This window comes from Symphalangus syndactylus, chromosome 11 (assembly GCF_028878055.3).
Source record: "Symphalangus syndactylus isolate Jambi chromosome 11, NHGRI_mSymSyn1-v2.1_pri, whole genome shotgun sequence".
NCBI lineage: Eukaryota > Metazoa > Chordata > Mammalia > Primates > Hylobatidae > Symphalangus > Symphalangus syndactylus.
This window is the reverse complement of record NC_072433.2, coordinates 87,698,258-87,716,176: the sequence shown is the minus strand read 5'-3', so window position 1 is coordinate 87,716,176 and position 17,919 is coordinate 87,698,258. Positions and strand designations below refer to the sequence as shown.

The following is a 17,919-nucleotide window of genomic DNA, read 5'->3' as shown; positions in this document are numbered from 1 at the left end:
TGAGGCAAAAGCTAATGAACTAGCATGCAGTGCATTATATTTGGATGCTTAGATATGAGACAATATTTGGGGCAGAGGTTTTCACATCATCTTTGGTCCTGGAGAAAAGACTACAAAGAGCAGAATCATAGTTCATAACAAATATGTAGCAGAAGTGAAAAATAAATCCTTGTTGCAACCCATTGTGATTTTTTTTTTTTTTTTTTTTGAGACAGAGTCTCATTGTCACCCAGGCTGGAGTGCAGTGGCGCGATCTTGGCTCACTGCAAGCTCCGCCTCCCGGGTTCACGCCATTCTCCTGCCTCAGCCTCCTGAGTAGCTGGGACTACATACAGGCGCCCGCCAACACGCCCAGCTAATTTTTGTATTTTTAGTAGAGACGGGGTTTCACCGTGTTAGCCAGGATGGTCTCGATCTCCTGACCTCGTGATCCACCCGCCTAGGCCTCCCAAAGTGCTGGGATTACAGGCATGAGTCACTGTGCCCGGCCACAACCCATTGTGACTTGGAACCATATGTTAACTCTCTCTGACCTAGCCTATCCTGACTTACATGCACATTTAAATTACTTCCCTGGTCTCAGTAAGCAGCTGAGTTCATGACCCATGCTTTTCATATAAGTAAGTTCTCCTCTAACTTCTAGAATGTGAAAAATTGAATCTCAATGAGGTTAAACAATTTGTTCAGAGATCGTGAAGTCAGTCTCTCTCTGAATATAGATCTGAATCCAAAGTCTATGTGTTTGCTTTAATTCCTCAATCCCCTATTCCATAACACAATGAAGTATTTGAACTATGCCATTATTGCCATTTCTACATCTAACTATACAGTAAAGATATAAAATGGCTGTAAAATTCACAGATTTCTGAAATATCTAATCAAAGCAGATATGTTATATTTACATAGTAGTTGCTAAAATAGAATAACATTTTGATATTTTCCAATAAATTACAAATACATATATTAATTTTTAATTATATAGTCTTATGTTTATTTTATAAACACATAATCTGGCCCACTTTAAGAGAATTTAAAATCATATTTATTGTTTTGCAAACAATAACTTAGACATTTCTTAATATTTTAAAAACCCCAACACAAAGTAATAAATTTGACTTCTTTTCCCCACAAAAATGGGAAATACCTTTCAGTAAAGGAAATTTTAAATTATTTTTACACACCAGTTGGTTGTTGGAATTTATAGCTCTTTAACATATGACATCAGCAAAAATAATTAGCATTAACTGATTAATACATAAAAGAAAACAATTTACAATCATATGGTAAGCAGGAAACAAAAACTAATCGGAAAACACCGTTTTATAGTAATTTTCAAACAGATAAATTATTACAGTATAGTTTATCTTCAAGATCTCTGAGCCCATTAATAGAGTACTTCTATACATATAAAGATATAATAAGAGGGTACAGTATTTATTGCAACAACAAATTAAAGGTTGTTAAAATGTATGTAACTTAAATACCCCCCCAACATTGATATAGTGGCTTCTTATTCCTTAAACATAGAAATTCCACTCTTCGTTGTAGAAAGATAAAGTTCTTTCATCAAAAGGCACATTCTTATCTGCAAGAAAAAGAAAAAAAATACCATAAATGTCCTTTCTGGAACAATTTTAAAAACATTTAAAACTATTCAGAAAGATTTGGAGGAGAAGGAAGAATGTAATAAAAGTACTCAGTCTTAAAAATTATTAAAAAGAACACCAATAACACACATGCTTATTTTGTCTAGACAAATTATTTCAGAAATTATCTATTAAACAGAAATTCTAACTTTTTAAAGGAATTTTATATTTAACTACTGTGAGTAAAGACTAGGTTATATTCATAATAAAGTTTACCCTCATATAATATTCATAAATGACCTTAGTTGACTTGAGTATACAATACAGTTGACTGTTGAATGACATGGGTTTGAATTGCATAGTACCACTTATGTGCAGATTTTTTTCAATAAATATATTCTAAAGTTTTTTTTGAGATCTGAGACAATTTGAAAAATATTACAATGAACTACCTAGTTTAGAAATATCAAAAAAGGCCAGGTGTGATGGCTCACACCTGTAATCCCAGCACTTTGGGAGGCCAAGGCAGGCAGATCACTTGAGGTCAGGAGTTTAAGACCAGCCTGGCCAACATGGTGAAAGCCCGTCTCTACTAAAAATACAAAAATTAGCCAGGCGTGATGGTGCACTCCTGTAATCCCAGCTACTCAGGAGGCAGGGGAAGGAGAATCACTTGAACTTGGGAGGCGGAGGCTGCAGTTAGCAGAGATGGTGCCACCATATTCCAGCCTGGGCAACAGAGCAAGACTCTGTCTCAAATAAAGAAAAAGAAATATTAAAAATTTAAGAAAAAAGTACGCCATGAATGGATAAAATAAATGTAGATGCTGATCTATTTTATCATTTATGATCATAATATATATACAAATCTACTATCAAATGTTAAAATTTATCAAAACTTATGCACATAAGCACAGACTGTACATGGTGCTATTTGCAGTCAAGAGATATGTAAGTAAATATAAAGATGTAGTATTAAATCATAACTGCCGAAAATTAACTGTAGTACATAGTGTACTACTGTAGTAATTTCACAGTCCCCTCTAGTTATTATTATGGTGAGCTCAAGTGTTGTTGGTATTTACTTAAAATACCATGTGACACTAATCATCTCCATATGGGCAATTCGTATCTCCAGTAAATTGTGTATTGCAGTAAAAGTGATCTCTCATGATTCTAGCATAATTTCTACTGCATTTAGTGCAATATCATAAACTTTGAATAACATGATGACACCCATACAAAATGCCACTACTGATGATGGAACTGCTTTTGCTGGAAGCAGAAAAGTCATGACATTACAAAAAAAAAAAGAAGTTGGATTGCTTGATATGTATTGTAGATGGAGATCTGCAGCAGGGGTTGCCTGCCTTTTCCAGAATAATGAACCCAGCCTAAGGACCACTGTAAAAAAGGAAAAAAAAAATGTGAAACTGTCACTGCAGCTTCATCAGCAAGCACAACATCCTTGCACTTTTTTTTGAAATAACTTTTTATCTCATATTGAAAATTAAGCTTTTATGTGGTTGCATGATTGCTATAAGAAATGCAAACCTACAGACTCTAACATGATTTGAGAAAAAGCAAAATCATTGTATTATAATCTAAAGCAACAGAAAGGTGGAAGATTTAAAGCTGGAAAATTTAACGCCAATAAAAGATAGTTTAATAATTTCAGAAAGAGGTTTGGCTTAAAAAAATTGTCAAGGTAAAAGGAGAAGCAGCTTCTGTTGACCAAGAGGCAACAGACCAGAGTCCCCAGAAACCACTGAGAAAATCACTGAGGAGAAAAGACATCTGCCTAAACAGTTTTTAATACAGATGGAAGTGCCCTGTTCTGCAAAAAAATGCCACAAATGACACTTATTAGTACGGAGGAGAAGTGAGCAGTATGATTCAAGACTGAAAGGATAGGCTAACAGTACTGTTTCATGCAAATGCAGTAGAGTCTCTCATTAGGATTGCCCTTACATACAAAGCTGCTAACCACCAAGACTTGAAGGGAAAAGATAAACACCAGCTGCCAATCTTTTAGTTGTACAACAAGAAGGCCTGGACACTGAAAACTCTTTTTCTGGACTGGTTCCATTGACGCTTTGGCCCTGAAGTCCGGAAGTACATTGCTAGTAGGGGACTGACTTTTAAAGTTCTTTTGATATTGGACAATGCCCTGGGCCACAAAGAACCCCAGGAATTCAACACTGAAGGTGTTGAAGTGGTCTACTGGCCTCCAAATACAATGTTTCTAATTCAGCTTTGAGATAAGGGGGCCATAAGGATGCTTAGGCTTATTACGCCCAGTACGCTATGGAAAGGCTTATTCAACACTATGGAAGAGATCCTGATAGAGAGAACGTCATGAAAGTCTAGAAGGAATATACCACTGAAGATGCTACCATTTTATTGAAAAAGACTTGAGAGCCATCAAGTGCAAAACAATAAGTTCTGCTGGAGGAAATTGTTTCAAGATGTTGCACATGACTTCACAGGATTTACAATAGAGCCAATCAAGGAAATCATGAAAGAACTAATATTCAGAATCTACAATGAACTCAAACAAATTTACAAGAAAAAAACAAACAACCCCATCAAAAAGTGGGCAAAGGATATCAACAGACACTTCTCAAAAGAAGACATTTATGCAGCCAAAAAACACATGAAAAAATGCTCATCATTACTGGCCATCAGAGAAATGCAAATCAAAACCACAATGAGATACCATCTCACACCAGTTAGAATGGCCATCATTAAAAAGTCAAGAAACAACAGGTGCTGGAGAGGATGTGGAGAAATAGGAAAACTTTTACACTGTTGGTGGGACTGTAAACTAGTTCAACCATTGTGGAAGTCAGTGTGGCGATTCCTCAGGGATCTAGAACTAGAAATACCATTTGACCCAGCCATCCCATTACTGGGTATATACCCAAAGGATTATAAATCATGCTGCTATAGACACATGCACACGTATGTTTATTGCAGCACTATTCACAATAGCAAAGACTTGGTACCAACCCAAATGTCCAACAACGATAGACTGGATTAAGAAAATGTGGCACATATACACCATGGAATACCATGCAGCCATAAAAAGTGATGAGTTCATATCCTTTGTAGGGACATGGATGAAACTGGAAACCATGATTCTGAGCAAACTATTGCAAGGACAAAAAACCAAACACCGCATGTTCTCACTCATAGGTGGGGATTGAACAATGAGAACATGGACACAGGAAGGGGAACATCACACTCTGGGGACTGTTGTGGGGTGGGGGGAGGGGGGAGGGACAGCATTAGGAGATATACCTAATGCTAAATGATGAGTTAATGGGTGCAGCACACCAACATGGCACATGTATACAAATGTAACAAACCTGCACATTGTGCACATGTACCCTAAAACTTAAAGTATAATAATAAAAAAATTAAATTAAAAAAAGAATGGCAAATAGAATAAAAAATGAAGTTTGGAAATTTTGCTTATGTAATAAAGAAAACAAAAGCATTTTATTATTTCATCTCTTGATCCCTAAAAGTTCACACTTTAGATTTTTTTTTCTTAAGAAGAAAAAAGAACAACTTTTTATTGATTCAGGATTGTAACAGATGCCTGAAAAGTAAGTAATCTGGCCCCATTACTTTCACAGGTATTGAGAACAATTTCAAAAATTATTTTTATACAAATGTGAAGTTTAAAAAAAAGAAATTGTGGATATTGCAAAAAAAACCAAAAACTGTAAAATAAAAGATGTCAAGATAAGGATCTTGGAGTAATTCAAGAGCTAACTGACATTACAATGGAACAATGAACAGAAAATGACTTGATGGAGATGAGTGCTTCTGAACCAGTGCCACATGATAAAGAGGAAGATGTAGAAGAAGCTGTACCAGAAAACAAATTGGCAGTAGTCAATGTGGCAGAAGAATTCCAATTATTCAAGACTGCTTTCAACTTCTTTTATGACATGGACCTTTCTATGATATGGGCACTAAAACTAAAGCAAACTGTGGAAGAAGAATTGGTACCAATAGAAACAGTTTGAGAGAAATCAAAAGGCAAAAATCTCAGATGTATTTCTGTAAAGTTACACCAAGTATGCCTGCCTCCCCTTCCACCTCCTTCACCTCTTCTGCCTCTACCACCCCTGAGACAGCAAGATCAGCCCCTCCTCTTCCTCCTCCTCTTCAGCCTACTCAACGTGAAGACAAGGATGAAGACCTTTATGAGATCTACTTTCACTTAATGAACAGTAAATATATTTTCTCTTCCTTATGATTTTCTTAATAACATTTTCTTTTCTTTGGCATACTTTGTTGTAAGAATAGAGTATATAACACATATAACATACAAAATACATGTTAATTGACTGTTCATGATATTGGTAAGTCTTCTGGTTAACAGCAAGTTATTAGTAGTTAAGTTTTTGGGGAGTCCAAAAATTACACGTGGATTTTCGACTGTGTAGTTGGTGTCCCTAGCCCCCATATTATTCAAGAGCCAACAACAGTTATTCATTTCTATGGTTTCTATAAATACAGTTATTTGTTCCTATTTCTAACCTTCAGAAATGAGGATTACTAAAGCTACAAGCTACTAAGTATAATCTATAAAACAATCAATGCTTTGGAAATGTATAATATGGTAACAAAAACTATCCATACTAAAGACAAGATTTCCAATAAACACTACAGTGGGGCAAGTTTGCCCATTTACTCTCTTATTGTGAACTAGTTTATTGTAATATAAAACTATATTTTGACATACAAATTTTTATAGATTTTAATTCTAATTATACAAGTTACTTTGCTACTACTTAATTTAAATCCTGGCTTCCAAAAAAATTTCTGCTAGTAAGAGCCATCATAATGAAAAGCATTTGATCAAACCAAATTAAAAGAAATAAACAAAATGTGCATATTTTACAAACTTAATAAATCTTCCTTTATAATCATCAATAACATTTAGAACTTCATTGGAAAAACATCTGAAAACGAATAATGCTCTTTTTCATCTTATCTGAATCTTTAGTCAGCAGTCTGTAATAGTTCTCTAAATGATTAGTATAAGATAATGAGGTTCTAATATATTTTTACTTTGAAAGTAAATTTAATCCTTTAAAAAATATACTGAAGTTTATTAAAAAAAAATGTAACACTTAGAATTCTTTTGTACAGCCCTTGTCCTTTTAATGCTTGAAACCCATGATAATACTGATAATGAATTTGTAGACTATGAAAAAAAGTCAATCTGTAAAATCAAAATTGCAGTTTCATAAACTAGGAGAAGAACACAAAATGACTAGAACCTAATCCAAATTCTATCACTAAATAGCCTTTTGAACTTGACTATATATGAGACCCTAAGGAATATCTACAAGATTTTTTTCAAATAGAAAAGTACCTACCACATAAAGAGTCTCTTAAGGTATGGTTTCAGAAAGGCGTTTTGAGACTCATAATTAACCTCAAAACATATGCAAATAAGCATAACTGTCTATTATGATCTATCAATTATATTACATTGTGCCCAACATTTCCTTGAACCTGTTTATATTTATAAGACTGTATGACCAGCTCTCTCATTTACAGTATTTCATTCCTTGAGTGGGAATTTCCTCAGAATTCCATTCTGGATGTTTTCATGCTGTTCAGGGGCTACTGTAGGAACCACCACTCCCCACTCCCTCCCTGGCATGACTCAACCACGACCAAATCTAATATTGAAGAAGGCATTCTTATTTATATGCCCAATTGGAAATATTTTTAACTCATCAAGAATTAAGCCAATTCTCTTCCAGCCTTAAGCATGGTCTTCCAGCCTTAAGCGAGGTCTCGAATTCCAGACCTCAAGTGATCCGCCCACCTTGGCCTCCCAAAGTTTTGGGATCACAGGCATGAGCCACCATGCTGGGCCTTCATAGGCTCTTATTTGATTAACTTATATCTTTACAAAAATAACTTTAACTCAATTGCCACCTACTTGGTGAAATCCACGTTGCTATCCCTCAGTTGCTCTTTCTCAGGAATCCCACAGCAGTTTGAAAAAAGTGGAGAATCAATATGGTATGAGAAAAGTAGCTAAGGATTCCTGCTCTCTGGAGAGGTGATATAGAAGTTGTAGAAGGTAGACTGGTTGACTCAAAAAAACTGCCGCAGGCTCACACCTGTAATCCCAGCACTTTGGGAGGCCCAGGTGAGTGGATCACCTGAGGTCAGGAGTTCGAGACCAGCCTGGCCAACATGGTGAAACCCTGCCTCTACTAAAAATACAAAAAATTAGCTGGGCGTGGTGGCAGGCGCTTGTAATCCCAGCTACTCCGGGGGCTGAAGCGCAGAATCGCTTGAACCCCGGAGGCAGAGGTTGCAGTGAGCTGAGATTGCGCCATTGTGGTCCAGCCTGGGCAACAAGAGCCAAAATCTATCTCAAAACAAACAACAAAAACAAACAAACAAACAAAACTCTGCAACAGAACTAGGAGTACACAGTATAATCTTAGTGAGTCTGTTAACAGGACGCTGTTTTGGCAAGAATGGCAGGGATAGAGGCTGTGCTCCAAAACCAAGCAGGACAAGCTATCCCTCACCTGTGGCCAGCAAAGATAGAAGACTGCAAGTGTGATGGTTAATACTGAGTGTCAACTTGATTGGACTGAAGGATACAAAGTATTGATCCTGGGTATGTCTGTAATAGTGCTACCAAAGGAGATTAACATTTGAGTCAGTGGACTCAGAACGGCAGATCCACCCTTAATCTGGGGTGGCACAATCTAATCAGCACCAGCATGGCTAGAATATAAGCGGCAGAAAAATGTGAGAGACTGGCCTAGCCTCCCAGACTACATCTTTCTCCTGTGCTGGATGCTTCCAGTCGTCGAATATCGGACTCCAAGTTCTTCAGTTTCTGGGACTCGGACTGGCTTTCCTTGCTCCTCAGCCTGCACATGGCTTATTGTGGGACCTTGTGATCGTGTGAGTTAATACTTAATAAATTCCTGTACATATATATTCCATTAGTTTTGTCCCTCTAGAGAACTCTGACTAATACAGCAAGTATGACCTTTCCTATGAACAGTACTATATTTCAGAGTTTATAAGACACACATTTTTCACATTTTAACATCTCTGAACTTCAGATGCATCTTTCAATTGATGGCATCTTACAGTAGCTGTCAGACAGGGGCAATTCTTACATAGTTGCCATTGGCTGTATGTGTGGATCACAGCTCTTTGCATTGTTGTCACTTTGAGTGAATTATATGCACTGTTGGTATTATAAGGATGAATTTAATGAGGTTTAAAATACCTTCAAAAAGTCTATTTCATGAATCACCACTGAAGCAAATTTTTGTGTGTGTAGAAATACATAAAAGAGAATAGTAAACTATAATTAATATCAGTGAAGCAAATATTTAGCACTAAACGATGACAAGAATCCCATACATGCTTGCCAAAAACAAATATCTCTTAAGATGGAAAGATACCCCGGATAAATGAAAGCTCTGCTAGTTTCTGTTTTGAGAAACTATTATACACCAAGCAATACAATTGCAAACATAAATTGCCAAATTCTTCAGAAGGAAAGCACAATGAAAAAGTACTGAGAGGCTAGTGTGCACAATTCTTGTATAATTTAAAAATATCACGGCCGGGCACAGTGGCTCACACCTGTAATCCTAGCACTTTGGGAGACTGAGGTGGGTAGATGGTCAGGAATTCAGGACCCTGGTCAACATGGTGAAACCCCATCTCTACTAAAAAATACAAAAATTAGCTGGGTATGGCGGTGGGCATCTGTAATCCCAGCTACATGAGAGGCTGAGACAGGAGAATTGCTTGAACCTGGAAGTGGGAGGTTGCAGTGAGACGAGATCATGCCATTGCATTCCAGCCTGGGCGACAAGAGCGAAAGTCCGTCTCAATTACAAAAAAAAATCGCTACCTAATTTCAAAATTTAACTGACAGCTATTTCTTTTCTTTCTTAATGATCTGCTTAAAATTAATGGTGTCTTAGATTAATTGAATAATGAAGTGTGTCTCCACAGAACTTGGATCAATTTGAAGTGAAGAGAGAGGAGAAAAAAGGGGTAGAATCTTTATCAGGATGATATTTACATCCTGAATTGACAAAATTTAAGCTGAAAACAACTGAACTAACTGGAATTTTCAGTTTTCCACCATTATAATATAAAATAAAGAAAAACTAAGAATGTTATATTCTTGCTCAATCACATTATATGGCAGTGACATGGATTACCAGTACACATATATCTATTTCAAATATATAGTCTCACATGAAAACAAACATAAGTAACCGCAACATTTAATGCCTTGATGGCTTTCAACATATTTGAAATAGGTATGCAACACATGGGCTATGCATGCTGCTAAGCTTCATAAGTACAAATATTGAAATAGGTATGCAACACATTGGGCTATGCATGCTGCTAAGCTTAATAGGTAAAAATATTTTTAAAATTACATTCATTCTTTTAATCACCAAACGTGTTGAGTTTGTATTAACTGTGAGGAATATCGCTTGGTACTGAATGGGATGATGGTGATCAAAAAATAGAGAAAAAATATTAAAAAAAGAAAAACAATATCCTTCTTTATTAGTGCAAAACTACAAATAAAGCTTGGAAATAATTCAGAAGGACAAAAAACCTTGGCCTAGAAGGGAAGCCTGAATTCTAGTGTCATCTTGATCAATTATTTGTTGGATGTTCTTAAGTTTTTTGGATTTTTGTTGTTGTTTTGGATAAAATAAATAGTTTTCAATTAAGACTAAGGATTGTCTTTTTAGGGTAGTCTACAAGATTAAAACAGGCAATTACAGAGACCAAAAACTGGGAAAGATTCTAGAAGTGCAGTCCAACTATATTATTTGGCAGGCAAATTGGTAAGGAGGAGGAATCAAGATTCAAGAGATTGGTCTAAGGGCATTCAGTCAATAATAGAAGCTCAAGAAGCACTTCAGTCTATATGATTATGTCCTGTTGCTCCTTATTTTATCATAATACTTCTCAGTTCTGGAGGGTTTAGTCATCGAAATCTGCAGATTAGATCCTATGTAAAATGCTCAGTTTCCTATCATTTACAGAATTTCCACGGTACTAAAAAAAAATGCTACTCTGGTTATAGCAATGGATTCCTATTTCTTCTACAAACAAACAGACTATAAAATAATAAACAACCAAGACATTCTATTAGTATGCGCTATACTGTATCCTACACACTTATTGTACTGGATACCTCTTCTTTCTCTACGAAACTGCTATTCATAAATAATAATGCCTTAGAATCCATGCCTTCATTCAGTGACTCCAATCCCAAATATTTCTTTTTCATCAGTAGCCAAATTTAATCTTCAGAAAAATTTTGAAAAAAATTATATAAAAGTTCTTTTTCGCTACCTGTTTAATGACAAACACAGCAAAGTTCCCTTTAAGAGAAAAATTAAGTAGGAACTATCTTACTACCAACATACCAGTGAACAAACTAAATAGAAATTTCTAAAGTAAATATTAGTACTTTTATATTCTATTTACTTTGACTAAGGTTAGTGTTTATTCTGATACTATGTTATACCCAACAATTAAGACAGTGTTTTAGAAATTAGAACTACAGTATTTTCAAATTGATAACTGTTTGAATAAGATATTCTTAACAAGGGTTTCTCACTAAACACTTATATTGAATCTGCAATCTGATTCTGATATACTGATGTTAATAACCAGGAAATATTTTATGGCCAAGTATCGCATTAAGCACAAAATGTAATCAACACATACAATACAATAGTATATTTAATGAAGCATAACAGCAGTAGCCAAAAAGCAAATTTAGGGCTTTTTAAATTACATATTTGGCAGAAATTACTAAAATTACTAAAGTAGCCTGGCTCAATTTAATATAAAGAAATAGAGAAAATAATTACTCTACATCTTAATGACCAATAACAATCATTGTTAATAGTTTGATGTATTTAAGGCCACATTAAAAAACACCACTCTCAGAAAGAGCTGACTACAAAAAGCTAGTTTTGTAAAATTGTAAGCAAGGAAATTCATTTGCCTCTCTGGAAATGACTTGCTTCCTTTCTGTGGATAGAATTTGGAAAATGAAGAGGCACTAATTTTAAAAACAGTTAAACAAGAAGACAGCACCAGTAAGGGATGATCTCACAAGAATTATTATAAGTTATACTGTAGACTGTTCATATCCTTTGCCCACTTTTTGATGGGGTTGTTTGTTTTTTTCTTGTAAATTTGTTTGAGTTCTTTGTAGATTCTGGGTATTAGCCTTTCGTCAGATGTAGATTACAAAAATTTTCTCCCACTCCGTAGGTTGCCTGTTCACTCTGATGGTAGTTTCTTTTGCTGTGCAGAAGCTCTTTAGTTTAATTAGATCCCATTTGTCAATTTTGGCTTTTGTTGCCATTGCTTTTGGTGTTTTCGACATGAAGTCCTTGCCCATGCCTATGTCCTGCATGGTATTGCCTAGGTTTTCTTCTAGGGTTTTTATGGTTTTAGGGACATGGATGAAGCTGGAAACCATCATTCTCAGCAAACTATAGCAAGGACAAAAAACCAAACACCGCATGTTCTCACTCATAGGTGGGAATTGAACAATGAGAACACTTGGACACAGGAAGGGGAACATCACACACTGGGGCCTGTTATGCAGTGAGGGGAGAGAGGAGGGATAGCATAAGGAGATATACCTAATGTAAATAACGAGTTAATGGGTGCAGCACACCAACATGGCACATGTATACATATGTAACAAACCTGCATGTTGTGCACATGTACCCTAGAACTCAAAGTATAATAAAAAAATATAAAAGTTATACTGTAGACTAATTATATTCTGCACTGCAATTGAAAAGGCAGACAAATCATTCTACTTATATGCTTTATTTTGGGAGTCTGTATTTGAAAAATTAACAGTAATACAAGTGGTAGTATAGAAGACAGAAGGATCAGAATTTAGAATTATCCTCTTTAGGTATAAATCAAATAAATATTAAACAAATGGAATGAGATTAATTGCAGGACATTGCAGACGAAGTCATTTGAACTAAGCCTCAGTTTTCCTATCTTTCAAATGAGAATAGGAACTACTCTGCAAGAAATGTTTTTAATGATTTCATAGTGAATTTGGATCCTAGCATAGTCTCTGATACATCCTGCACTAAGGGTGTGTTTTATTAACAAGCAGCTGTCACAATCACTCCTATTGTAGTTCTGTTACTTCACTCTGTCCAGGCCAGAAATAAAAATTCCCTTTTATGAAAAACTGCACCATTTACATACATATTCTTTTCTGTTCTGGCTTTTAGTTATTTGAATATTATCCCTGCCCCCTCCTCCCTGGTAGAATATAGGTTCTTTGCTAATTTTTATTCAACAAGAGTCAAATTTGGGTGAAGAATTATAACAAGAGAGAAGTAAACAGGAATAGAAGTAAAGCAAAAAGCTTTATTGCTAAACAAGTTAAGATAGCTGAAATAGGACTTAGTAATTTCGAATAAAATATTTACTCCAAGAATGAAAGCTGGACCAAGTCATCAGTTTAAAAATAACATTTTAAGTTTGAGGCCCGGTGCGTTGGCTCACATCTGTAATCCCAGCACTTTGGGAGGTCAGGGCGGGTGGATCACCTGAGCCCAGGAGTTTGAGAACAGCCTGGCCAACATGGTAAAACCCCGTCTCTACTAAAAATACAAAAATTAGCAGGCTTGGTGGTGCACACCTGTAATCCCAGCTACTGGGAAGGCTGAGGCATGAGAATCGCTTGAACCTGGGAGACAGAGGTTGCAGTGAGCTGAGATAGCACCACTGCACTCCAGCCTGGGCGACAGAGCAAGATTCCATCTCAAAAAAAAAAAAAAAAAAAAATTATAAGTTTGGAAATCTGTGGAACTGTATGTTTCTTTGTCCTTTAGAATCCAATTCAGTGGTACATTGTGCTCACATATAGAGTTCATTAATCAAATAAAAATAATGATTGGTTTATACATGATTGTCTTAACCATGTAGTTAGGATGTTTTCAGAGAGTTTAAAACAGGTTCAAGTGCTGTTTTATTAGGAAATGTCACATTCTATTAAGAAAAAAAAAACCTTTACTTGAATCAACTTTACTACATTTAATTAGACAGATTAATATAACTTCTTTGAGCAGGAATACTACTGAACTGATTTATTAAATCATATTGATAATATTTTAAAGTACTTCCATGAAACTTTCAACAGTTCTAAAAAAAAAATTAATCAGGAATATCAGAGTCAGCAAGGGAATCATCTTTTCAGTTCAATGGTAAAACCCAAACTGCAACAGTTGTATGTTTCCTGATATTCTTTGATGGCAGACTTGAATTTGCCTTGGTTAACAAAATATGTGGCTAATATAATCAGTACAGCAGCATATAACACATGTAACTACAGCCATCAGAGACTTTGCTGTAAAAATGGTTGTAAAACCTACTCTATCCATTGCAGGGTATTTGTAGCAATCTTGGCAATGGAAAATAGATTTACTGATCACAACAACAACAGTAAAAGATGCCACATTTCTCAACCTTTCTATTACTTTATAATAAAGTAACAGTAAAGTTACTTTGTATGTGTATATATATATACACACACACTTAAGTATATACTTTATATATTGAAGTACATATATTTATATATTTACTGGAATATATAAATATAAATTTAAATAAATATTTCCATATATTTATATATTTATTGGAATATATATGTATATATTTAAGTATTTAAATAATCACAAGGAAAAGCAGTTATGTGAAAATTATGCACATAATTCACCACTTAATTGTTTTCTAAAGTCCAGTATTTTATGGACAAATTTCTTGATAAAGCAATTTACAATTACATGAGAAGTAACAGAAAATCTGAATAGCTCTATGTATATTAAATAACTCTTCCCATCCAATAAAAAAGTCCATTCACTTAACAGTTTCACTCATTTCTTCTATCAAATACTTAAGGAAGAAATAATGGCAGTGTTACACAAATTTTATAAACACGTAGATGCAAAGGGATCACTTCCCAACACATTTTATGAGAAACGCAAACCCTAATATCAAAACATGATAAAGATACTATAAAAGACACACACACATATATATATATATATATACACATACATATATATGTATATGTACATATAAACTCTATAAACTACAGACAAAAATACTTTAAGAAAACATTAATGAATTGAACCCAACGATATATAAAAGGATACCATGACAAAGGAGGATTTGTCTCAGGACTATTATGTTGGTTTAACATTCAAGAATCAATTAATGAAATTCACCATGTTTATTTACTAAAAGGAAAAAAACAATCACTTTCAGTACATGCAGAAAAAGTATATGATAAAATTCAACACTATTCATGATAAAAACTCTTAGCAATCTAGAAAGAGTAAGAAATTTACTTATGCTAACAAGCAATATCTACAAAAAAACTGACAACTAACCTACTTAATATTGGGGCAAGCCTTATCTGATATTTACTTCCTATAATGCTACAGCAATAAAAATAATTTGATATATAATATGCATATAATCCGGGATATCTAACTATTTTAAAATCCACCTATTAGCGATCTTACTTCCCTCTGCAGTCTTTGGCCATCTTTGTCATGTAACTGAACAGATTTATAGGATCTAAGAGATTAAGATATAGGCATTATATAGCTGTTCTGGGAAATCCTTGGTCAAGTTCCTCTTTCAATGACTAAAGAGATTTTATATCTCCACATAAGTATAGACTTTTTCTTCCAATTTACTGGGGGGAAGATGGTATTAACCATGAGTATCATTTGTTACTGAAGTCAGCCACAATAAGATCAGTGTACAGCTTTCACACAAGAAAAGTTTAAAATGTTTAATGAATTGATAGCGTAATGCATGTTTAATCTCTAATATCAACATTAAAAAATCAGATCGAGTTCTGCCCATTGAATTAAAAAGTCAGATAGGGCCCTTCTTCAAATAAAGTAATGGTATTTGGAATGTATATCTCATTATAGAAAAAAATGTCTAAGCCACAGAAGGTAATAGGAATAAACACACCTCTCCTCACACCTCTTTAAAACTGCTGTTATGTGGTAGAAATGTGGCCACCTTCCCCAAATTAGTCACCCGACCTCTGTTTTAGACTCTGAAAAAAATAGCACAGATGGCTAGAATCAGTGTGAGTGTAATTTAAATGATGTTTGATATTGTTTCAAGAAGAGAATAAAAGGAGAACAGAAAAACTGTATGACCATTCTTTGCTTCTTTGTGCCCTGAAATATCCATCCTTATTGCTGATTTTAAAAGAGAAAAGTAAATCTGGCTTAGAGAAGAGCATTATTCCTGATTTAGTCAAAACCTAAAAATTGTGAATCCCAACTCTATATCTAAGACTCCTTCATTCTGCATTGTGGAGATATATATATATATATATATATATATATATATATATATATATATCTCCACGTGTGTGTGCATGTGTGTGTGTGTATATATATATATACATGTGTATATACATATATATATGATTGTTAAATGCCTGAGGCTGAGCATTTTGTCCATTTTTGTGCACTATTGTATACATCCTAGAGCTTAAGAGCTTAGTAGAGTGCCTGGGGCACATGGGAATTAATCAGTACTTTTAATGAAAGAATGAATCTATCCAATTTGCTCTGCCCAGTGGGATATCATCTTATAGCCACCTTCAATTCCTTATCATTAAAACTGATTTCACATTATCTGACCTATAATTCTGCTCCCAGAAATTAACCCTGAAAATCTGCCTCCAACAATAAAAAAAGACATTTGCACAAAGTTATTCCTTGCAGTACTATTTATAATTACAAAACAACTAAAAACTACCTAAATGTCAAACCATAGGTGACTGAATAAACCATGGTTATTATGCTATAGCCACTACTGAATAATATGCAGCTGTAAATATATATATATATAATAGCCTCCATAGAGTAATATGTAACTCTACGTCATATATGTTCATATACATATGACATAGTAAATGGCACGACTTATAGCTACATATTACTCTATTGTGATTATAATACATACATATATGGCATGACATAGAAAATATCAAGTACAACAAAAAAGTATAATAGAGCATATATAGCATATTACATCTTATGTAAGAAATGAGGTAAACACAAGAAATACATGTTTCTATCAACTTTTACCAAAAAATCTATAGTGAAGATAAACTAGAAAATAATGAAGTTGTTTATCTTCAAAGGATGAGGTGGGAAGAATGGAGTAGAGAGTGGAAAGTATACAAGAGAGACTAGAACTTTTGTGTGTGTCTGTATATATTTGCGTGTGTTTAAGTTTCATGTATAGTATTAACTTTTGGAAGTATGTTAGTGTTTTCCTTATAAAATAAAATAAAAACAGGAAAGGAAGAAGAAACCTAAAACAGAAAGCAAACTAAAATAAATTAAATTATATTTCAAATGACTACTATGAGCACACTGAAGAGGAGTGTGGGAAAGAACTAAGCCAAATTATTTATGAACACAGTATCTGACTATATATTCTTAGTACTGGACATGATGGGACACTGAGGAGAAAACTGCAAACTTTCATACATTCTTTTTAGAAAGTTTTTTTTTAAGCAAAGCAATTCTTTAATAGGCAAAGAAACTCAGAATCTAATTCAGTTTTATTATAAGACTGAACCAATTAGTAAAACTATTGAAGCCAGAGATCTCATGTCAGTGGAAAAACACAATTATGGAAAGGAAGCAGGCAAAAAAGAACCCAGTAGAGATAAATTGGAATGGGAAGTGTGAAGTGATAATATCTAAAGTACACATATATGTGTGTATATGCAAGCACATGGACACAGGTGTATTTATGTATATAATACATAAATACATACATTTAATGGAACTGTGTGCTGAAAGGCCCAGAAACAAAGTCCACCCAGTTGCAAAGAGTTTGCCTAGTGCCCATTCAAAGAAACCAGGGCTCTATGGAGAAATGCCAGATTTCAAGGCTAAATCCAAAAGAGTCTAGAACATCTGGTGAGGCTGGAAAGTAAGGAGGTACTTAAAAAACATGGGACCGAGTTACAAGGACAGAAACCATTTTGAAGAAGCTCCCATTGACCACATCTGAGACTACATGTGCACTAAAATAAGTACAGCAATGAATTATGAACCTTTGAAAAAGAGAAAATCATCATTACATATTGATGATAGACAAGGAAGAAGGGAAGGTTTTTACTTGTAGGAGAATGCCAATGCTGACTGGTGAACAGAAAAGAAATAAT

The 17,919-nt window shown here is 34.6% G+C and overlaps 1 protein-coding gene across 1 annotated transcript in view; it reads right to left on the bottom strand.

The window, feature by feature from the left end:
• Positions 1 to 1,019: 1,019 nt before the first annotated feature.
• The window catches only part of FAM174A (family with sequence similarity 174 member A), a 51,358-nt gene continuing 34,458 nt past the window's right edge, over positions 1,020 to 17,919 (bottom strand). The window contains exon 3 of the mRNA XM_055297575.2: positions 1,020 to 1,585. Within this exon, the coding sequence (XP_055153550.1) occupies positions 1,582 to 1,585 (4 nt within the window). The 3' untranslated portion in view covers positions 1,020 to 1,581. The remainder of the gene's footprint in view (positions 1,586 to 17,919) is intronic.